Source organism: Emericellopsis cladophorae (assembly GCF_022114955.1).
Source record: "Emericellopsis cladophorae strain MUM 19.33 chromosome Unknown NODE_25_length_288687_cov_117_495977, whole genome shotgun sequence".
In the NCBI taxonomy this organism is placed as follows: Eukaryota; Fungi; Ascomycota; class Sordariomycetes; order Hypocreales; family Bionectriaceae; genus Emericellopsis; species Emericellopsis cladophorae.
In genome coordinates this window covers 67,711-90,588 of record NW_026250950.1, presented here as the reverse complement: position 1 = coordinate 90,588, position 22,878 = coordinate 67,711, and the positions used below count along the sequence as shown (strand labels likewise).

The window sequence follows — 22,878 nt, the reverse complement described above, 5'->3', positions numbered from 1 at the left end:
ACATCCCTCACAATGCCCGCCAAATCTTCAGGGCGCATCGTCAAGGCGCGAAAATACTCGACGCCTCATCACAAGAACCACAGATACGAGACCTTCACCGCAAAAGTCGCCAAGTTCAACTCTCTACAGCCGTTGCGAAAAGTTCGACGACATGACCTCGATGATGACGACCTCTCGGCGACCAGCTCGTATTTCCTCTCAGCCCTGCAGAAATGGAGCGAGCTCAATGTCGCAAAGTGCTTCCGCGAGTTCAAGCAAAAAGTGAAGAACATCGACACGCTTCACCAAATACTTCACCACGAGAAGGACATATGGAAAGCATTGGCCGACAGTATTGCGCGACAGGAGAAGGAATCTCTCGAACCGCTATTGGAAATATTGACAGCTTTTGCGCACGACTTGGGAACGAGATTCGAGAAGCGATACTACACTCAAAGCTTGGGCCTGATCGTCGATATTGCAGGGAAGCCACAAGATGCCGATGTGATCGAGTGGACTTTTGGCGCGTTGGCTTTCCTCTTCAAGTTCCTGTCCAAGCACATTGTCCCGAACCTGCAGCCGACATACGATACCGTCGCTTCCCTGATGGGGAGATCGAAACATCCGCCTCACATCGCTCGATTCGCTGCCGAGGCATTGAGCTTCCTAGTCAAGAAAGCAAGTGTACCGTCCCATCGGGAGACCGTGCTGCCGGTTTTTGTGAATCACGTGAAAGATGATTTGGTCAAGATGGAAGGGGATCGTCAGTTCCCACTGTACCAGGACGGAGTTATGACTATGTTTGCCGAAGCCATCAAGGGGAACGACCACACGGTGCACTCTGCTGGTCCTGCCATCATCTCGCAACTTATGGAGAGCATGCGCAGCGATGACGAAAAGGCGACATACAGCGCTATCTGGACCGATGTTACTTGTGGAGTGTTGACAAGTATTATCCACCATTCGACACAAAGCACCTTTGGCGAGGTTATGAAGGCGGTCTTGGACAAGTCGCAAAAGATACGGGCTCAAATAGACCCTCTGCCAGCTTGGACTCAACTGATGCCGTTGGCACGAGTCCTAGGTGTGGCCGCCGGAGTCAGGAAAGGGTCAAGAGTCGACAGTTGGAGTGAGCTGGTCACTGCTCTTGTCAACATCCTCGAAACCATTGCCAAGGTGGACGAAGATGCCATGGTACCAGGAGACGGCAATGAACTTTGGCGCTATGTCTTGGTACCAGCAGCGGTGACTTGGAAGCATGCTCCTATCGATTCCTTGCTTTCAAAGCTTGGCCTCTTCTCCAAGTCACTAACGAGGGGACCACTGATACATTGGTTCATACCATTCTGCGCCTACGTATCTGACTTGGACGCGCAGCGGTTCGGCAATCTCCTACGCGCGGACTTCCAGAAGTAAGCTCTCCCCTCCGCCAGGCCAATGAAAACGGCTAACTTTTCCAGATTCATCGCATGCCACTGGTCTCAAGGCATTAACCAGCAGTTGCTCAGTATTCTGATTCCGCAGATGATCGAACGCGGGGCTTTCCCATCGGCAGGCGAGCGAGATAGTTGCAAGTTGCCCCAGGACTGGCAAGATCAAATTGTTTCGAAGTTCGAAAACCTCGAAGTTTCGCCGTTCCCGGAGCGGGGACCCTACAACAAAACGCCAAAAGAATGGCGCGACCGTTGTCTGCCAAAGTACTCGGCCCTCCTGCGACTCATGGACTTGGCCGTTGTGCATCCTTCTACAAACGCTCGAGTAGCAGAACTACTGCTCCGGAAACTCAAGCTCGCGCTGCGACCGACCTCTACACTTGCTTCGGACGAGGTCAACTTTATTGTCAGCCAGGGGTTCCACGCATATCTGCGGATGACCAAAACAGCAAAATCTGTTGATCTCACCCTTAGCCCTCTGCTCCGGGCAGCCGTACCGCGATTCGCACGATCCGTGGGCTTCTTGGAAGGTTTCTTGGCGTATGAGGAATATTTGATCGCAGAACCGACTCACTCGAAGAGGGACGAATCAAGCAGTGACTCCTCTGCTGCAGAGGAAGATCCCGTCATTGCTTCTCTTGTCGAAAATTTAGGATCACCGTCCCACGAGATTCGGCTTGCGTCTTTGAAACTGCTCCAGCAACTCCACGACTTTCAGGGGTCGAGCGATTTTGTAGACATCATGATTGAAGTCGAACAGCTGCCGCTAGGTCTCGAGCATACCAGGACGATTTCGATGTTGCTGCGCAACTTGGGCCAGAAGTACAGCTCCATGGATGAATCTAGCTGGCTGCAGAAAGGCGTGCCCAATTTCATCTTTGGCATGCTGACCGTTAAGCTGTCTCCTGTGTGGGACAGTGCCAGTGAGGCTCTGGAGCAAATTTCACAAAGCAAAGCCGGCGAAGAAGTGGTCAGCGCTATCGGTTTTAGCTGGCTTGAAACACCCTCCCCAAGGTGGTCTGCACCAGCCAACAACAATTTGGGCAGCAATCGTCAAGTCATCACCGATTTCGATTGTACATTCCTTCGGTACTTGTACCAAAAGGCCGACAAGACGCACGAGATTGCGCACCAACCTGAAGCTCTAATGCTGCAAACCTTTGATGAACGCCAGGAGACTGCCCCAGCACTAGCAGAAAATGCTCGGTCCAAGGCAATCAAGGTGTTCAATACGGTACCCTTCATTGCTGAGCGGCGATCACGGCAGTTGACTCCACACTTCTTGCCCTGGGCTTTGGAGGATGACACCTCAATAGCAGATGAGCTGGCCGACATGGATCAAACATACTGGTCCCTAGCTGACAGGAAGGCACTCCTCGGCGTCTTTGCCCAATTTGTCAACCCAAGGGTGCTTTATCTCCACGAAAAGGTGTACGATGGCATGCTGCAGCTGTTAGAAAACGGCGACGTAGAGGTACAGAAGCTTGCGTTGAAGGCTATACTTGCGTGGAAGCAGGCTGGTGTCCGAGCATACCAAGAGAACTTGGAGTACCTTCTCGATGACGCTCGCTTCAAGAACGAGCTGACAGTTCTTCTGCAAGGCGATAATGTCATCAAACCTGAGCACCGCGCTGAGTTGATGCCGGTGCTACTGCGGCTCTTGTACGGTCGTACCATCTCAAAGAAGGGAGTCGCCAGTGGCAAACATGGTCTTCAAGCTACGAGGCTTGCGGTCCTGCGCAATCTTTCCGTGGACGACATGGGAAAGTTCTTGGACATCGCGAGCGGCAAATTGCGAAGTGTCAAGGTCGTTGACACAACTTGTCCTCGTCACAAGCTCTTTGACAAGCCCCTTGTGCATCCCCGCAAACAGGCTGGCTTTCTGAACATGGTTTCATCTCTCATTTCCGAGCTTGGCACCAATGTGACGAAGTACATGGAATCGCTGTTAAATGCGGTCCTATACTGCTTGGTCTTTGCATCCAGGCACCTCAAGGGCACTGCTTTAGACTCGGACGACGAGGTGGACGACGATAACGAGGTTGCAACATCACAGTCGCTCTTGAAGATGGCGAGGTCGGCTGGAATCAAGTGCTTGATTATGCTGTTCCAGAACGCTCAAGAATATCAGTGGGAGCCCTATCGCGGGATCATCATCGAGGAAGTCATTATGCCCCGTCTGGACAGCCTCTCGACAGAAATGACATCGGGTGTGTCAGGTGTCCTACAACTTCTCTCCACTTGGGCAGCTCTACCCAAGACAGCACTGTTCTTGGGTCCTCACGGCGGCACTCTACCGAAGGGCATCCTGCCTCCCGTGATCGAATGCTTGGCAGCTCCAAAGGCTAAGGATGATGTAAGGATCTTCATTCTGGAGATGATCTGTAACATGGTGCGTCTGGCTTTGGCTCCTGCTCAGGGGTCTGAGTTCAACGAGCTCATAAAGGCGGAGCTCATTGATCCCAATGCCGAAGCCATGCTCAACACCATTACGGGAGTTCTCCATGCACCAGCAACCAGCACTGCCCTTCTCGATGCATGTGTCGAAGCCTTGTTCTCGCTTGCTCAAGTTCTGCAAGAACCAAGGAGCATTGAGCCTGTGCTGCGGATATGCTCGTTCCTCCTCCAGCAACCGCCTCGCCGCGTCAGCCCAAAGACGAAGGGACGTGTGCTCTTGGTGGTAGAAAGTTTTGTTTCGCTTATCCAGCCATCAGAACATGAAGATCTTTGCAACAAGGTCTACGAGACACTGTCCTCCCTCTTCAGCTACTTCAAGGACAGAGAGAATCGCGAGGCCCTGAGCCGGGCCCTGAGTGTGGTAGCGGCAGGTGACGCTGGCAAAAGTGAAGTCGCAGCGCTTTGTGCCAAGCTCAACTCCTTCAAGAAAGGTTGTATCGAAGAGCCCGACTACGACCAGAGGTTATCTGCATTCACCTCCATCTCAAAGGAGCGTGCTGTGCCACTGACAGCGGAGGAGTGGCTGCCTCTATTACACAATTGCATCTACTTCATCCATGTCGACGAAGAATTTGGTGTCTTGGCCACAAATTCCGCGGATGGCTTGCGACGCTTTGTGCAAGATACTGCCACCTCGACCCCTGGTCAGTCTGCGGATAAGCTCAAAACGCAGCTTGGCCAGACACTGCTGCCCGCTATCTATACGGGCATCCGAGAGCCTTCGGAAACCACGCGAAGGGAGATTCTCCGTGTGTTTGGGTTCATAATTTGCCAGCTGCCCCAATGGGATCCTGTTCATGACCTGAAGGGCTTGTTAAATGAGTCCTCGGAGGACTCGACTGAGCCTCCTTTCTTCTTCAACATTCTAAGTCCTGCTGTCGCGAGGCAGCAAGAGGCCTTGCGAGGGCTGGAGGAGGCGAACAAATTACACGAAATCTCCAGTCAGAATCTGGCCCAGTTCTTCATTCCTCTCCTTGAGCATTTTATTATCGGTCGGCAGGAGAAGATTGACGATCATGGCCTTGGTGCGCTGGCTACTACGATTATTGGCAGTCTCGCCGAATCTCTGCACTGGAAGCATTACCGGACGATTCTCCAACGGTACATTGGGTACATTGCCTCAAGGCCGGAGCAACAAAAGCAAACAATCCGTCTGCTAGGCAAGTTCACCGATGCATTGATCACAGCAGCGCCTTACTCAGCCCAAGACGCCATGGACGTAGACGCGACGGAGGCTCCGTCGATATTTGTTCGACGTCTGTCGTTGACGATGCCCAAGCAATCACAGCTGGCAACAGACATTGTCGAATATTTCTTGCCCATGCTGTCAAAGCATTTGCATGAGAAGGACGAGTCGGAAGTCAGTTATCGTGTGCCAGTCGGTGTCACTATTGTCAAGCTTCTCAAGCTGCTTCCAAGCAATCAGATGGATCAGAAGCTCGCTGGTGCCCTTACCGACATTTGCCACATCCTACGCAGCAAAGCTACAGAGTCTCGTGATCTGGCCCGAGACACCCTCGTCCAGATTGCGAAAATACTTGGAGCAGGCTACTTTGGGTTCCTTCTGAGGGAGCTTCGCGGCGCTCTCACCAAAGGCTACCAGCTCCACGTTTTGTCATACACCATGCACTCTATTCTGGTTGCCGTTATTCCTGACTTTGAGTCTGGGGATTTGGACTACTGCCTGCCGAGCATCATCACCGTCATCATGGATGACATCTTTGGCGTCATCGGACAAGAGAAGGATGCGGAAGGCTACACAACTCAGATGAAGGAAATCAAGAGCAGCAAGAGTCAGGACTCGATGGAGCTCATCTCACGCACTGCCTCGATCACTCGCCTCATCGATCTCATCAGACCATTGCAATCACTTCTCATGCAGAAGGTGGATCTGAAGATGGTTCGCAAAATCGACAATCTTCTCTCGCGCGTGTCTGTTGGGCTTCTACAAAACCCAGCAGCCGAGAGCCGCGATACCCTGGTCTTCTGCTACGAAGTTATCCAGGACATTTACAAGGCTCGTGAGCCCCAAGTGCAAGAAAAGATCGACCCCAAAGTCCGAAAGTATCTCGTGCAGAAGGGTGTCAAGAAGCAGGCTCTTGGTCGAACGACGCAAAACACGTCCAAACTGATGCGCTTCACGCTTGACACCCTGCGTTCCGTGTTCAAGAAGCACGACAGTCTGCGTACCCCTGAGAATCTGGCTGGGTTCCTCCCCATTCTGGGTGACTCTATCATCGATGGCGAGGACGAGGTCAAGGTGTCCACCTTCAGACTGCTTGCTGTGATTTCAAAGGTCCCATTCAAGGAAGAAGAGGGTACGACCCTCTACAGAATCGCAGTCAAGGAGGCCACCAAGGCCATTTCGACTTCTGTGTCGACAACTACTGAGCTCTCCCAGGCCGCTCTGCGCATGCTGTCCGTTGTGCTGCGTGACCGCAAGGACATTGCCGTCAAAGAGGCCGCTATCGACATGATGCTCGGCAAGCTCAAGGACGACCTCACAGAGCCGCAATACCGACATGTCACCTTCAATTTTTTGCGCTCCGTGCTTGAGCGTCATGTGGAGACGGCGGCAGTGTACGACACCATGGACTACGTTGGCACGGTCATGATCACCAACGACGACAGGGATACGCGTGATCTCGCCCGTGGCGCTTTCTTCCAATTCATCCGTGAATACCCTCAGAAGAAATCGCGATGGGCGAAGCAGCTCAACTTCATCGTCGCCAATCTCAAGTATCAGAGGGAAGGCGGCCGTCTATCCGTCATGGAGGTCGTCCACCTTCTTCTCATGAAGTCATCCGACGACTTCGTCCAGGAGATTGCAGCGACGTGCTTCTTACCCCTGTTCCTCGTTCTTGCCAACGACGACAGCGACAAGTGCTGCCGGTCCGCTGCGGAGCTTCTCAAGGAGATCTTCCGTCAGTCTGATAGAGAGCGCACGCAAAAGTTTTTGACGCTTCTGCGGTCCTGGCTGGACAAGGACGACAACGAGGCTGTGCTTACGTTGGCGCTGAAGGTATGGACCTTTTACTTTGAGTCCAACGAGAGCGCATGCAAGAACCAGAGCGACTTCAAACTGGTGTTCGCCAAGGTGATGGGCATCCTGGGACAAGAGGACATCAAGGCTGTCAATGGGGAGCTGCTGGAGGCAGCGCTTGGTTTGATCCATGTGTGGTTCACGGTCTTTGCCGACAAGGTTCTGTCTGCGAAGAGCGAGGATCTCTGGGCGCACGTCGGGCGCTGCATGGAGCACGGGCATCCTCCCGTCAAGGTGGCGGCAATCAAGCTCATCAGCTTGTACCTCTCCGACTTCGCTCCCAACATGGGCAGCACTCTTGCGAAACAGCCCGTCCCTGGCTCTCACGGGTTGCAGCTCGATGATGAAAAGGTCGGCAACTTGGTGCATTTGGCGCTGTACATTCTGAACGGCTACAACGTGCACGAGGCCTTGGGGGCTGAGGCAGGACAAATTCTCATCTTCCTGGCCCCCCGGCTGCCAGCACCAGCCGCGGCCGACGAATCCGAAAGCGATGATGGAGATGAGTCTCAGGGTGACGAGGGCGCCAACATGAAGGATGATGCGCATAAACCCAAGGACCTACAGTATCTCTTCTGGCGTATCTCTCACATTCTACGCAAGGAGATTAGCCCGAATGCTGTGTCCATTGGTCCAAAGGTCACCGCCATGGAGGTTCTCGAAACGGTCTGCCGACGCACGACTGTTGAACGCCTCACGCCCTCGCTCAAGACAATCCTCACCCCCCTCCAAAACATCACCGACCCAACAATTCGCCCCCCGCAAACCATGGACGAGGAGTTCAATACCAAATATGAGCATATCAAGACTCGCGCTCAGATCCTCATGGATTCGTTGCAAAAGAAGTTTGGCACGGAGGAGTACTCGCGCGTGCTGATGCTGATCCGCGAGGAGGTCAAGGCAAGGAGACTCGAGAGGTCGAGCAAGCGCAAGATCGAGGCGGTCGCCCATCCGGAGAAGTATGGACGCGACAAGCGGAAGAAGTTTGAGAAGAACAGGGACCGCAAGAAGGTGCGGGCATCGGAGAACAAGGCCAGGAGGCAGGCTTTCAAGAACTGGTAGATGGTTCACGCATCGAGATCGGCGTTCCTCGCATTGGGTATATGGTAACTTTGGCGTTAACGTGGAAGATTAGGAGTGATGATATACACAAGTACGCTATAAATACAATATTTCTCTAGTACATGTCCTTCTATGTGAGTGTGACTTGGCTCGGTGGTCACATGGTATCCTTTCCAAAACTCCGTACTGATGCAATTGGCGATGGAAGAACAGGGGACCTCTAGCCCTTGAGATCATCGTTCTCTTCTGGCCAGAATTCGATATCCCCATCCTCGCCAAGGCTCCCCTTCTTCACCAGACCTCCGTTCTTTTTAACAATGTCCTCCACCGTCATCCCCTTGGTGTCCCCAAAGATGCCGAGATGGTCGCTGATGACGTGTCGGTTGCGGCACTCTGGGCATGTGATGAGGGTCGACCCAGTGTGGTAGCCCTGCTTGGAGATGTTGTGATGCGATCGATGTCCACAGGGCACGCAGGTGAAGGAGAGCTGGTAGGAGGGACGGTTTGCAGGCGGAGGCGCAGGTCGAGCCGATTCTGACTTGGCTGTCGACGGGTTGGAGTCTCGAGGGGTTGGCTGTGATGGACGAGGGATGGAGTGTGCGAGACGGACTGATTCCGGGGCGATGTGTCGAGGGGAGCGCAAAGATGCAGCGGCGTAGCGACTGAACGGTGTCGTCGAAGGTGTTGTGCGCGGTCGCAAGGCGCGAAGGCTAGCTGTGAAGAAAGGTGTGATCTTGGTGGCCATGATGGAGTGTTTTGTGTGCTTGTGCGTGTCGACACTGTCCAATTATTATGTCAGGCGAAAGGCGGTTGAAGTTGAAAGATATGAAATTGAATGGTCGGCAATGCGATGGAATCCAGTCGAGTCGAGTAGAGACGCGACAGAATCTGAAATCTGGGGCAGGGACGTCATGCGGGTCCCGTGCACCAAGACCACTTGACGTCTGGACCCTGGGTTTTGACGCGTGAAGCTTACCCTATATGGTCTTCCTGCCGCATCTTGTTAGTTTTGTACTGAAGTTACAAATTTCAAAGTGACTGGAATGAGCATTTCAATATAAATAACAACATATCATTCGACGCGTGGAAAGCCAGTCAGTAAATTGGCGAGCTTGGGTATATTTTCATTGGTGCTGCTTTTCATTGTGATACCTCATCCTGGTAAAATTGCGTTAGACATTTGTCTTGAGATATACTACATAAAAGGCAATCACAACATTCACTGCCTTTCCCATGCTCAGTAGCATCGTATAGGCAGATATTAGCAAACTTGAAAGATACCAATAATAGACTCTAGTCCTTTTCCTTGCAATTGTAGAATAGAATTGCCTTACTAAGCGCCCGGTGGTGCCTTGCATAGGGACCCGCTTCTTCCATGCGGAGGGCCAATAGCTGCCGCCCAATCCACTGCGACAGCGACGCGACTGAGAAAAGGTGCGACCCAGACCCGACACCAGCAAGACCTTCAAGCCTCGCGCCTCCAGTATCGACAACCTCTGAAAGCCATCTCCTACGGTACCATTCCTGCCATCGCTCATCTCCTCCCGTCAAGGTAAAAGACACGCTTTTTATTGAGACAGAAATTGGCAAAAACAAACCGGACTGTATAGCTTGGCGTGCGCGAGCCTTTCCCACTGCGAGGCACTGCACAAGACGCGACCGATTCACCACCTCTGCTGCCCTTGCGCCGGCCAGCATGAGGCATTCTCAACACCGACTTTGAAGCGCGCACATATTTCACAATGGATCGCTCAAAACCCCAGTCTTTCATCACAACCTACGCCCCGCGTCTGCGCGTGTACAGCAACTCCCTCCTCACACCTGCTCAGTCCTCGGGCCAACCCATCGCGCCCTTGTCTCGCACCACGAAGCGCGGCACAACTATAATCAACTATGCGGAAGACGGATACGAGGAGATTGACGAGGACAGCGATGATCCCCGCAGACGGCCGACTGGGCTGAGGAGCCTACGAAGGGAGGACACAAGCCAACGTGCCGACTCAGGGGATCGACCGGCCAAAGAGACAAGGGAGCCCGTCGACGTCCAGGGAATTTGGCGAGACTGGATAGGGAAGCCCCGTAATGTGAGGACGGACCAGCAGCTCGCCGCCCAGGCCAATCTGCCATTGACCCTGATCCCGATTCGGATTGACATCGAAATCCCCTCCTTCACGCCGCCAGCGCCTTTCCCGGTTCCGAATCACAACTCAATCGACTTGTCCATGCCGCAATACCGCCCACAGGAGCCAACGCCGACCTTCAAACTGCGCGACATCTTCTGCTGGAACCTGCACGAGACGCTCATTACGACTGATCAGTTCGCCATGACAATGGTACAGGATCTGGATCTACCGAACAGAGCCTACTGGGCCCAGGAAATTAGCAAACAGATCCGGACGCAGCTGGAAGAATATTCAGGCGTCGCACTGCACCCTCTCTTTCACGCAGAAGCCCAGGCACCGGCACAGCCACAAGCTGTTGCGCCTGCAACGGCCAATGGCGCTGCCAACGACACACCCAAGCCTGTCGATACGCCCAGGCTACTCTCCATTGCCAACACGCGCGACGGGTCACCGTCCACGCCGAACCAAGCGGGCTCCCAACCAGATACTCCAGGCCCAACGACGACTGGTGGCGTGGGAACTCCTGCTGCGCCAACTGCGGACGAGAAGCCCAAAGTCACAGCCGAGGCAACCCCTATTCTTCCCGGCTCCGACGAATACAACCCCGACGACACCTACCGCTGTATTGTAAACATTAATCTGAACCTGTCCTCCTTCCTCTACACCGACAAATTCGAGTGGTCATTGCTGCATCCGCCCGGTACGGCCGAGGCTTTCGCCAAGATGACCTGTACCGATCTTGGTTTGACGGGTGAGTGGGTTCCAGCCATGACCCACGCAATCTACGAAGCTGTCCTGCGCCTCAAGAAGGAGGCGTGCGAGGCTGGAGGTATCGTCGCCGGATGGGGCGGTCTGCAACAAGAGCTGCCCAATGACGCAGTACACGGCACAGAAGCAGGATGGCGGTACGAACCGGACCATCTCGCTGACGACTGGGAGCCGAAGATTGAGATTCTGAGCAATGAAGAGATTGAGAAACGAGAAGGCGATCGCGGGCGGGAAGTCCGTCGCCTGCGCCGCGAGACAGCCAGATTTAGCTCTACATCTGGTCTTCTCGGTGGAGCACCCTTTGGCGCCGCGGCAGCGGTTCTGGATGCGGACGAGGAGCGAATGGGCCGCGGTGAGCGCTCCAAGAAGAAGCGTCGTTTCCGCAGTCTCAGTCCGCAGGGGCGGTCAGGAACGCCAGGAGGCCGTGGGACACCCGACGTTGGTGGCTATGGGGGTGGTGGTGCCTTGACGGAGCCAGAGCGGTCGCAGTGGCGATGCACGCATTGTAAGATTTGGGGTTCGAGTGTGTGGGCAGTTCGTGACGGCCCAGCTGGTCCAAGGGTAAGTCACACTCACTCTTCAGTCACTGGCAGCGAGACCATTTATACTGACATTCTACAGTCCCTGTGTGCCAATTGCGGCCTGACCTACGAGCGTGACAGGAAATTGCCTCGGCAGACTAGAGATCTGCACCTCCTGGACCGCTGAAAACGCCAGGGAGACGGCGTGGAGCACAGTCCATGCTTTGCGGACTCACATGTTTTGGTGGACTTGATTGCGGTGTCATTATCTTGGCTTGACGATCTGCGAGAAGGGCGCAGAGGATCAACATTGCGGCGTTCTGGGGGAGGGAAAAGGAGTTCTACAGAACTCGAGGGTAGAGTGCGGCTGGCTTGCATTGGGAGATGTGACTTGCAAGAAAGACACGCCTGACATGTAGCAACTTTTCCATGTTTAGTTACGACGACGTCCTTTGGAGGCCGAGACTCCAGACCGACAATTTAATCTTTCAATGGCAGGAATAACAAAACCAATGTAAATTGTGTTCAGATCTTATCATTGCGGCGCAGGCCCTCCCCCTCGCATCGTCTGGCCCGGATCAACCCCTATCCATCTGACCTCTCTGGGCTGTTGTGGCTGAGGTGGCGGCATGGCGTGGATTCCCTGCACTGCTCTACTCTGGTATTGCTGCTGCTGCTGCTGCTGCTGCTGCTGCTGTGAGTCCAAGCTCGCGCTCTCCATTTGCTTCCTCGAGCGCAGCCTCTGCATGGTCTCGCGTGCCATGCTCTCGAAGCTGACCTTGAGCATGGCCGACTCGTTCCACCGTTCACCAAAGCGGCCCAGAGTGTGGTCCACGCGCTCCAAGCATGATAGACTACGGCTGGCGTTACTCTCCATCGGGACTCCTTGAATGTGGCGTCGAGGATTGGGAGGCGGCGGCGCAGTCCCCGGTCGGACCATTGGTCGCGGAACGGGCGGACCGTCCAGGAGCATCTGCTCAGCATCCCAGAGGACAGCCAGGAGCTGACTGGCCATAAAGTAGACCTTGAGGGCGTCATGGTAGGTGTAAAAGGCACTGCTGAGTCCGTCCTGGGCAATGTCATGCATCGTGTCCAGATACGCCAAGGCGTACTCGAAGATGAGAGTTCTGTTGTAGTCCGTGATCTCGGGGGCGCGAGCCGAGGGGGCTATGCAGTAGACGTAGCTGTACCGCAGCTCCTGATCTAACAGCTGGCGCACCGACGCTGGGAGTTTCTGAGGCAAGGAGGCCGCCCATTCCTGCATCTCGTAGCACATTTGCCAGATGTAGGCGCTCGGATCTGGCAGTGGTGCCGAGGCGTGCGATTGGTACAGCTCTTGGTACCAGAACGACTGGGCGCGCCGCAGCTGGAACATGAGCAGGGCAGGGTCTGGCGAGTGCGGGCCGGACATCGCGTCGTGGACTGCCTTCTTGGAAGGTGCGCTGGGGAAGGCGACGTTGATGGCGTTGTCTGTGAAGGAGAAGCATCTCGCGTGCACCATGCTGATAGCTCTGCACAATTGTCAGCTCTCATGCATCCCGGCATGTAGGGAAACACATACCTGTCCAAACTGTAGACACTGTAGAATATCCTGCGTCGCATGTCCAAGGCTGACTTATCCGCTACCGAGGAGACCGGCGGGTCCTGATGGAGGCCGAGATCGACAACGGCCCTAGTTGTGAATCCTATCAGATGCCAGCTGTCAAAGTGTGCAGGGTCGAGCATCGAGTACTGCGTCAGCAAAAGTAATGACTGGATCTGCGTAACGTAGCCTGGTGCCAGCGCGCGGTCGGCCGACTCGATGGCCTTTCTGGCGTAGACAAGCCCGTTTTGGTAGTGCTCGTCACCGAGCCTCCGGCTCTGCGCTGTCGAGCCAATGGCAAGGACCATGTGGAACAGCCACAGGTCCGAGTCCTTGATGACGCGCTCATCATCGTGATAGAGGTCGTTCATGATACTGAACAAGGCGGCTTCCTGGAAGAATGGGTAGAAGGAGTAGATGTGCGTGATGTAGAATTGCACCAGACTGAGAGCTGTTTGTCTGGGCGGCAACTCGACCTCGCTGAGCCCGGGAAGCTCATCGTTTGTGACGGCTGTCAGCACGAGACGGGCGAACGTCATGTTGGTCGACGACGGCTCAAAGTCCCGCGTGTTTGCATCGACAGACCTGATACGGAGTCAGCCAATGTACCATCGGGAACGTTGCGGTCGCCTACAGAAAGCCAAAGTCGGATATCAACGAGTTGACATCTGAGTTTTCCCGGTTCCGCGCTGCCTTGCGATGGATGGCAGCACGTATGTGCGCCATGGAATTGCGTCGGTCGACATCTTGCGCCAACGAAGAGAGATCGGGCTCCTGAAACCCAAGCGAGGCCTTGCGATTCTTGGCGTACTGCAGTCTCCTTTCGAGCTTCTCTATACGTAGCTCCAGGGCTGCGACGTAGCTTCAGCCGCGTGAGCACCATCCTTTCTACACGTGCGGCAGAGGGTACCTACCTACGCTCTTTACCTCGAGCGAACTGATCGTTGGCCGCGGAGCACTCGCTTTCCCGGCCTGCCTTCTCGCAAGCTGTGCATGCCGGCAACTTGCCATCACACTACACAGCGTCAACAATCGTCCAGTCAGTGCCGATGCGAGTCTGCGACCCTGGTAGAGAACCGTACCTTAACTTTGGCGGCTCGACCTGTGCTTGTGTGAGCGTACTAGGTCTGCGAGGCTGGACTGGAGGCATGATGATGGCACTTACACCGTGAACAAGCCGAGACAGGCCGCGAGACCTTGAGCAGGGGATTGAGTGAGAAGCTGCTGCGGGGCATGATTGCTGGGCTTCAAAGGCCAGTCAGTCAGCCCTGCGAAGCACCCAATGCAGCCAGCGCTGCAGCTGTTGGCGACAAGTCGTCGCCGCCGCTCCTCTGCGCAAGGATGGAGGTGAGACGGAGAGGCGATGTTGCGGGGAAGATTGCACGTGTGAGGTTGTGGTCGATGACTCGTTCTTTTGGGGGTGGGATGTGAGGCGGGCCGCACGCAGCGAGTTCGTGACGACGGCACAGGTGTGATGGGAGCAAATGGCAAAAGTTTCGAGTAGATCCGAGTGCTAGGCGGAGAAGAAGCTCAATCTGGTGGGCCTGAGCTTGTATTGCTGGTAAGAATCGGGGGTGCAAAGGTATGATGCAATGAATGTCGTTGGAGCCCAGGTATCGCCAGTCCTATCTGTACCCTTACCCAAGGTACTGCGGCACGGGAGTTGAGGTCGGCAGGCAGATCACGGGACCCGCCAAGTGAGTTAAGGCGCGTGCCTCTTAGGGAATTGGAAGATTCAACAGCCAGTCAATCTGAGCACGACACAAAGCTAACCACCCGCCTCAAATGATGTGTCCTTGAAATCCCATCTCGTCCGGCGGAAGGGCAGCTGCATCGTCCGCTAGGAAGAACGAATTGGCACCATCACCAACCCCAACCGCTGCACGCAATCAACTTTTCACTCAGCATAGTTGCCATGGTGCGTCACGATTCGACCTGGTCGTATCAGCCTAGCTGATGTGAGTAGAAAATGTGAGCTTGATGGAAACGTCGTCGAGATCCTGACAAACTTCCTCTCTTCCACTCCCCGTCATGGCCAGTCTCTCGACATGGGCCAGGGGGTTGACGCGCATCTCCCCTTCTACGCCTTTGCGATTTCCCGCTGCTGGCTTTGAGATTATCAATGACGCAGACGTGGAGGAGGAGGAACAATTTGACGCGTTTCGCGCCGGCCAGTGTTACCTGGTCAATCTTGGCGACGTATACGCGTCCAAGTATCAGATCACGGGCAAGCTGGGCTTTGGGACCACATCCACCGTGTGGCTCGCGCGCAATCTTGAGTGAGCCGAGTGAAACCTGGTCAGGAAATGGAAAGAGAAGGAGAGAGACATTGACGTATCCTACGGAGCACCTCCACGTGGCCCTGAAGATATACACACGCGACAGAGGCGGCCGGGAAGAATTTGAAACCTATGGGCATTTTTCACAAGCGAACCCGTCCCACCCCGGCTACCGCCACGTCCGATCAGCCCTTGACACCTTCTCGCTCCATCGAACTGGGGGCGACTACCGCTGTCTCGTGCAGAAGCCCATGTGGGACAGCTGGAGGGACCTTTTACGACGGAACCCTACCCAGCGGTTTTCATTGCTTCTTCCAAAAGTTGGTCTGAAGCACGTCCTGCTCGCACTGGACTACCTTCACAATGAGTGCCAGCTTGCCCACACGGGTACGTGCCATGCATGCTCAGCATTCGAATCTACCAACATAGGAACAGACATCAAAGCCAACAACCTCTTGCAAGAGATTGTGGAGGATCGTATCCTAGAGGACTTCGTCAAGACAGAGCTGAAGACGCCCTCACTGCGAAAATTCATCGAGCGCCATCCAGTCTACAGGTCGCGACAGTTTGGGCTTCCGACTGCATTCGGTGGTGCACTGTTGAGTGACTTTGGCACTGCCGTCCGGGGCGACCAAAAGAGAAACCACGACGCGCAGCCAAACGTGTACTGGTCGCCCGAGGTGATGCTAAGTGCCGAACAGAGCTTACCGGTAGACATCTAGAACGTTGGTGCCATGGTCGGTGCAGCTTCGCGTCTGGCCACGCGCCTTGGAATATCACTGATCGTCTCTCTACAGATTAGGGATCTCTTCGAGGGGAAGCATCCGTTCTAAGGCAATGACCTCGGTGGAAGGGATGCTCGACCCGTGCGCATCTCGCGGAGTTGGTGAGCATGCTAGGACCGCCGCCGCTGGACTTGGTCCAACGGGGGAATCGCTCTGCCGAGTTCTTCACGGCAGACGGTGAAGATGCTTTTCCCCTTGGTCGTTTATCGCGCTAATCATTGTTTTTGGAGGAGAATGGAAGGCCGACGTACCAATACCGCAGGGCACCAGCCTGGAATCGTCGGAGGAGTACCTTCAAGGAAGAGACAAGGAGGAGCTGCTGGCGTTTGTCAGGTCGATGCTTCGGTGGCGCCCAGAGGATAGGAAGACTGCAAAGCAGCTTCTCGACGATCCGTGGCTCGATACATGACATGTATGACGAGACACCTGCCAGATCACAAGACTCGCCAAGCACCAAAGTGGAAGAGTCCTGCGGGGGCTGTCCAGGACACCTTGATTTCTTGAGCCTTGCAATCGGAAACCCCCAAACTTTTGAAGCTACACGTCAGCAATCGACGACTAGCACAGGCCTAGCTGTGCTCAGAAAGTCATTTGGCAGTCATTTTTGAATAGCCCCATAGTGGGAAAATGAAGTACTGCTAGTGCGACAAACTCAATTGCTACTTGGATCAAGTGACCACGATGAGGTACTGAAAGAGAAGGCTAGTTACTCCTGCGTATATCATACCGTGTAAGTGAGGATTATCTAGCAGCTTTATTGGAGGCTGCTGACGTCTCGAATCGAGCAAGGTGCGGACAGCAATCTGAGTGACACGAAATTGGACGCTTTCCCAGTGGTGACAGCCACGTACTATACCCTTAGGTACTTAATGAACAAATTGATGCCGCGCCGCGAACCAGTGATAGGTATATTAACTGCTGCAGCTGACGTGGGACATGGAGCTGTCCCTCACATGCCAGACCTCATTCAGTGCTAAAGCCTGCCGGCCCCCCCTTGACTACCGTTAGTCCCCCCTCCGACGTTTTTGGCACGATCTAGTCCGTAGCTTCGCTCTGCCGACCCGACGTGATTTTCGACAAGACGAATGGGCAGCCTTAATCATTCCAGGATTGTACCAGTATCGCACAGCTGTCACAAGGGTTCAGCACCTCCATGACACTGAGATATGAACCCCGCCCATGTCTTTCGCCAGGGCTTGGGGACCGTTGCGCCCCGCCAGCAGCAGTATCGTCAGCATCATCAACAACAGCAGCAGCAGCAGCAGCAGCAGCAGCAACACCGCGCTCTAAATATCCCTACGCGAGCTCCTCTCTATGACGACCTCTCCGACCAAGGCGAGGGCTCTGGAGGTCGTATAGCGCACACGCTCACGGCTTGCTGCCGTTGCCGTCAGGTACGTCGCTCCCCCCCCCCAGTACCCCTCTCGCAACCGCGTCGTCCTGTTGCGCCAGACGTGATCGCATGCCGCGAACGCTTGCCCTCGTTGTCTCGCAAAGCTGATAGTGTGTGATAAATGTAGAGAAAGACGAGATGTGATCCAACACTCCCAAAGTGTCTGCCCTGCGAACGAGCGGGCTCCATCTGCGAATACCTCGATACTACAAAGGGCAAACGGATCAGCCGCAACTATGTCATTCTGCTGCAAGACAAGGTCCGCACGCTCGAGGCCGAGATGGCCCAATACATAGACGAAGAGGGCGATGATCCCCGCAACAGCGAGGACATGGTTCGACCTGGTGGCATGGTTCGACTCGGTGCGGCAGATGAGACCCCTCGCTACCTGGGCCCCAGCAGCGGCATCGCTATGACGAGACTCCTCATGGAGGAGGCTAAGCGCTTCACCCAATCCAATCGAGTTGCCGACCTCATACCGGACCTTAAAGCACGGCGGCAGCATCGCATGCAGTCAATACAAATGTCCAACCAGCACAGCTACCCCACCATCAGCGAAAGTCCAGCCGCACGCTTACCTGACATTGACACCACGAGATCGATAGTAGAGATCTTCAAGCAGAAAGGTACGTCTAGCGAGACTTGGACATGCCAAGAAAAAGACACTAACGGCCACCCCGCAGGTCAGGTATTCTGGCCTGTGCTTCACGAAGTGCAATTCGAGACCGATCTGCAGACCGTCTACGATGGGAAGGGCAATATCTTCCAGAAATTTGTGGTTCACATGGTCTTGGCGATTGGTCTGCAGCGCATGTCGATTACCTACGCGGGACTGGCTGATGCCTTCTTCCAATCGGCAATGAAGGATTTCGAGGTCATGCTCAGACCAAAGGACCTCAAGACACTGCAGTGCCTCGTCCTGATCGGACAATACTCCTTGATCACCCCGACTCGCGTACCAATCTACTATGTCATTGGGCTCGCGGCCAAGATCTGCCAGCAAGAAGGCCTGGTGGACGAGAAGACGATCACTACCGGGTACAACCTGGATCCGCTCACGATTGATATCCGACGACGCTTGGTGTGGACGGTGGCGTCCATGGAGTTGGGCCTGGCACACAGTCTGGGTCGGCCCAGCAGCTTCGCAACCGGTGACGAGAAATTGGACGTTGGCTTCTTCGCGACGGTCGACGATGAGCACATTACCGAATGTGGTATCGCCGCAGGACCACCGAGTCCCCGCAAAGTGGTTGCCATTCACGCCATCAAGATGAGGTTGCTTCAGGCCGACATTCGGAGAACCCTGTACGAACGGAAAAAGGACGAGCCCCAGAACGAATCGAGCCCCTGGTTTCAGCAGATGGAGCAGAAAATCCTGGCGTGGCGTGATACTTGCCCAGAGACTTCGCCATGGTGCCAGTCATGGTTCACAAGCCGCTATCACCAGATGCGGATCTCCATGTATCGCCCCTCACCACAGGTATCGAAACCGTCAGCCCAAGCTGCCAAGATCTGCTACGACAGCGCCAAGTTCATCATCGAGCTGTCAAAGCTCCAGCTGGATGACGGCTCCGTCGGTATGACCTGGGTCTTCCTGCTCTCTCTCAACATGTCTCTGAACACCATGCTCTGGAGTCTATCGTACCCAGATGTGCGGCAGGCACACTCCAAGGAGGACACGGAAGCGCTGGTCGCAAAATCTCTAGATGTGCTCGACGGTTGTGAGGCGCGTTGGCCCGGTACCGGCAACTCCTCGGAACTGTACTCCATATTCTCCAAGGCCTGTCTGCAGAGCTACGAAACCCAGGGCTACCATCCAAACTCCATCTTGGCCACGCCCCCTGCTGCGTCCGATACGAGCGCGTCCCCAGAATCATCAGCCTGGCCACCCGGGCAGCAACCACCGACGTTCAACCCGCCCCAGTTTGGGCAAGTCTTCGACTCACCACCAGAGGCCATGAACAACTACGTAATGGATCCCAACTTCCCACCACCACAGCCAAGCTTCAGGTCCAATTCCATCTTTCAGAACCCAGCAACTCACGATACGCATGGGCGACGCTTCTCCTACTTTCCTCCCGACTTCACGCAGCTTGACGACTTTGCTGCCCCCGAGGACCCTCGGGCTGGGGGTCAAGCCACCGACAGACCCTTTGCGTCCCCGCCCAACCTAACGTCTCAACTGTCCGCGACCTCAGAGAGCGCAGATGCCTTCTCTGGCGCGACTTCCAACTCGACCATGTCCCCACAGGTCACTCAAGTCCAGCCTGCCCTGTCCATGAACATGCAGACGACCGTCTCGCCTTCTCCCAAGATCAACCCCGCGCAGCCCCAGGTCTCGCAGCGGATGCCCCCCTACGTCAACCAGCAGCAGCAGCATCAGCCCGCGCGCCAAACCCATGGCATGGCGCAGCAGCGGCCCCTGCCTCAGGGTCCGCCCGTGGTCACCACCACACCCGCCGACTGGTTCGGGCCCTCGGCCGCCGCCTTCATCGCATCATACAACTTTGGCGGCATGGGCGGCATGGGCGGCATGGGCGGCACTGGCTTTTACACCGACGTACCGTCGGGCATGGACGCCTTTGGCGAGTTCACCAACAGCGGCTTGGGCCTGCAGGGTGGCGAACCCAATGGCGCGCAGCAGTTTGATCGCCCCGGACGCCAGGGGAGCCTGACCCAGTCTCAGCAGGTCGAGCTCATGAACGTGCTCGAGACGGAGGGCGTGGGCGACATTGATGCGTTTCGTCGGGGCCAGCAGTCGCAGCCGCAGCTACGATCAGATGGGAGGTGGTATTGAAGGGTCATCTACATCGCCATGTACGACTATCTATCTGCGTCGGAGTTCTGGCTGGGAACACATATACACCATTTGGTCTGGGCGCTTTGTACGTTAGATACCACTTTCAACGGGGCACATTTTCTTTAGGGGCAAGGTGTTTGGATAGCTTAGGTCATCTTATATACTCGCCTAGCGATGATTGCTAGCTTACGTATTCACGAGGAAGCCTGCACGGCAGGAATGCCAACGTCGAGCGTGTCCATCCCGGTGATCACATCGTTGATCGGGGGCCCTTCCTTCCTTGGCTTCTTCTTCCTCTTCGCCGTGCCTGTGACAACCGGCGCTTCAAGGACCCAGCGTGTGATGGCAGCCGCCCTTACCGACAGGCTGGAGTGGGCACGGAAGTCGTCGCTCGCCCAGCGCTTCATAGCCGTCTCGGGTGAAAGCGGTGGGGTAATGTTGCCATGATCCGGCTTCCTGTCAGGGTCCTCCTCCTTGTCAAGCACCTCCTCTTCCCGGAAGCCGGCAGCTTTCCGAAACGTCTCCTCGTCAATGGCTTGCTCAAATTCGCCTAGGGTATCGAGCATGACTTGTCTACGGACGCTCTGCTTCCGCCTGTCTTCTGAGATGGCCTCGGAGGACTGGCCGTGGAGGAGGGCAGCAGCGGCATCGGCCGCCGCGTAGTGGTCACTGCTGCTCTTGTGGTGGTCCGGGGAGGCCTCGTAGCCGGGGACAGGCGCGGGAAGGCACAAGGTCTCCCAGTTCGCACTGAGGCCTATCCAGTTGTTGCCGTGGGCGAGAACCTGCGTCCAGTCCGAACGCGATGGGCACCTGCTGGTCTGCAGTGCAGGATACCCGTCTTCCAACCTCGCCAGGCGCGCGACCATGTAGGCATGCCGCTGGATCTCCTTGGGTGATGTCTGCGCGAGCACGTGCGCCAGGAGCAATGAGTGCAGCGCGTCCGATAGGAGAGGGTGAAAGGTAGTCGCTTCGCAAGACTTGTCGTCCGGAGGAGGTTGGCTGCCACCCTGAACGAGATCCTGCGATGGGTAGGGCGCAAGACCGGGCGGAGGAGTCGCAGCAAACAGGTCGCCAAGCGAGTATACAGTGTGCGGGGCGACATCAGCGGTAGCCTCTGAATGACGAGGATTCCGCACGCCCTTCACTGCCATGTTGATACGGTCGTTGAAGTCTTTGACGTGCGCGACGGGCAGATCAGGCGAGTACTCAAACTGTGAGATGAAGGCCACGTAGTCCTTCAACGCGCGCCTGGCTAGAATCTTGACTGTTTTGCGAGACTCCGTCTGGCGTTTGCCGTCGGGTCCCTTTTCTGGTCCTGGGTTTCCGTTCTCCTTCTCGGATTGGCCATTGGTGGTGGGCTTGCTCTTCTTCTTCGGAGGCAGACCATCTTCGACGTGCCGCGTTGCCATTGTGAGCCAGATGGAGGCGCGTTGGAACAGCAGCTGTCCCTCCAAGCTACCTGGCTGGTCCTTCTCCGCTAGAATGATGTCTTGCGGTCGCCTGCCGCGAGACCGCTGAACATCTGGAAGAACCTTGGAAGCACCGTGGTCGTCGGCCGAACGTGGAGGCTGATGGAACCGGCACACGGCCAGGGCCTGTGTCAGATCGTGCACAGCACCGTCGTAGTCCTCCTTGAACACACGTACGGCTGCGCGCGTCCTCCAGGCCTCGGGCTCGGTTGGTCGGTCGGCCATAATCTCCGTCAACGGCTGCAGACTCGTGGACCCAGCAAGCTGGCGGGACGGAATCTTCTCGTGGAAAAAGTGCACATAGCGCGCGTCGGGATCCCTGGCATTGCGCTGCAAGACGTGACTCCCAATGTCATCCAGCGGCGACGAGCCCTGCATCGTCGCGACACTGCAGGCGATCTCGTCCAGACGATAGGCGCGCGCAAGCTTCTGGCTTGCTTGCTCCCTCATGCGGAACTTGCGCTCTCTGCTGAGTTTGCCTCCATGTCCTGGCCCATTTGTTCCGAAGCCGCCCATTTGGCGTGCGTCGTAGCCACCGTGCACGTTGGTCAAGACCGGCGAGGCGATGTCACTAGCAGCCCTCACCGCGAGATTCGTGGCTTCATCGCATAGTCGACGCACCTTGAGAAGGTCGAAGAAGACGGCCGGGTCGATGGGTCGGGGTCGCGGGGTATTGTAGTTGATGTTGGCAATCGTCTCGAGGATCTCAATGGGCATCTGGAGCCATGGTCCGTGGAAGGCTGAGATGTATCGCCAGTGCCTGGTAAAAGGAGCATGTCAATTGGTGCCTGCTCGAGCAGCTGCAGCTGTCGCGCGTACGGGAGGGCGACCGGAGCCAGACCACAAAGCAGGGCATTCGTTACTCACTTGTTGCGACAGATAATGAGCGGTGGCGGCTCGCCCAGCTGGTCTGCCGCATGGTGACTGCTGGAAGAGGAACTGCTTTTGCCAGATCTGGGCGAGGGTGGTATCGACGGCGCAGACTCTGTCGAAGCATTGCCTGCAACACCCATTGGCTTGCCTCCCTTCTTGGCCATTGTGAGCCTGAGGAGGTACCTACCAGTGGAAAAAGAAGAATTCGACAGACAGAGAGCACCTGACCGCAGCGCTGTCTGCAACCTCGATTGCCGCACGAGGGGCAGGCAATGCGCGTGCGATGATGAATGGGCCTGCACCTTCCATCA

At 55.7% G+C, this 22,878-nt stretch overlaps 7 protein-coding genes across 7 annotated transcripts; 4 read left to right on the top strand and 3 right to left on the bottom strand.

Moving 5' to 3' along the window:
- Positions 1-12: 12 nt before the first annotated feature.
- J7T54_003226 (U3 small nucleolar RNA-associated protein 20) lies at positions 13-7,974 on the top strand (the record flags this gene model as incomplete). The annotated part of the gene is made up of 2 exons (XM_051506784.1): positions 13-1,391; positions 1,440-7,974. 2 exons carry the CDS (start codon positions 13-15, stop codon positions 7,972-7,974), a joined length of 7,914 nt encoding a protein of 2,637 aa, XP_051361915.1.
- A 220-nt stretch (positions 7,975-8,194) lies between these two features.
- Positions 8,195-8,719, bottom strand: J7T54_003225 (DNL zinc finger domain containing protein; the record flags this gene model as incomplete). Its single annotated transcript, XM_051506783.1, has 1 exon — positions 8,195-8,719. One exon carries the CDS (start codon positions 8,717-8,719, stop codon positions 8,195-8,197), a length of 525 nt encoding a protein of 174 aa, XP_051361914.1.
- A 997-nt stretch (positions 8,720-9,716) lies between these two features.
- J7T54_003224 (uncharacterized protein) lies at positions 9,717-11,573 on the top strand (the record flags this gene model as incomplete). Its single annotated transcript, XM_051506782.1, has 2 exons — positions 9,717-11,426; positions 11,487-11,573. 2 exons carry the CDS (start codon positions 9,717-9,719, stop codon positions 11,571-11,573), a joined length of 1,797 nt encoding a protein of 598 aa, XP_051361913.1.
- A 348-nt stretch (positions 11,574-11,921) lies between these two features.
- Positions 11,922-14,203, bottom strand: J7T54_003223 (Positive regulator of purine utilization-like protein; the record flags this gene model as incomplete). The annotated part of the gene is made up of 6 exons (XM_051506781.1): positions 11,922-12,897; positions 12,948-13,553; positions 13,603-13,819; positions 13,896-13,983; positions 14,051-14,070; positions 14,134-14,203. The coding sequence occupies 6 exons, from the start codon at positions 14,201-14,203 to the stop codon at positions 11,922-11,924; spliced, it is 1,977 nt and encodes a 658-aa protein (XP_051361912.1).
- Positions 14,204-14,999: 796 nt separating this feature from the next.
- J7T54_003222 (uncharacterized protein) lies at positions 15,000-16,080 on the top strand (the record flags this gene model as incomplete). Its single annotated transcript, XM_051506780.1, has 4 exons — positions 15,000-15,247; positions 15,354-15,634; positions 15,677-15,957; positions 16,045-16,080. The coding sequence occupies 4 exons, from the start codon at positions 15,000-15,002 to the stop codon at positions 16,078-16,080; spliced, it is 846 nt and encodes a 281-aa protein (XP_051361911.1).
- Positions 16,081-17,198: 1,118 nt separating this feature from the next.
- J7T54_003221 (Transcriptional activator protein-like protein) lies at positions 17,199-20,222 on the top strand (the record flags this gene model as incomplete). Its single annotated transcript, XM_051506779.1, has 3 exons — positions 17,199-17,426; positions 17,586-18,051; positions 18,109-20,222. 3 exons carry the CDS (start codon positions 17,199-17,201, stop codon positions 20,220-20,222), a joined length of 2,808 nt encoding a protein of 935 aa, XP_051361910.1.
- Positions 20,223-20,419: 197 nt separating this feature from the next.
- Positions 20,420-22,707, bottom strand: J7T54_003220 (uncharacterized protein; the record flags this gene model as incomplete). The annotated part of the gene is made up of 2 exons (XM_051506777.1): positions 20,420-22,454; positions 22,562-22,707. 2 exons carry the CDS (start codon positions 22,705-22,707, stop codon positions 20,420-20,422), a joined length of 2,181 nt encoding a protein of 726 aa, XP_051361909.1.
- Positions 22,708-22,878: the final 171 nt, after the last annotated feature.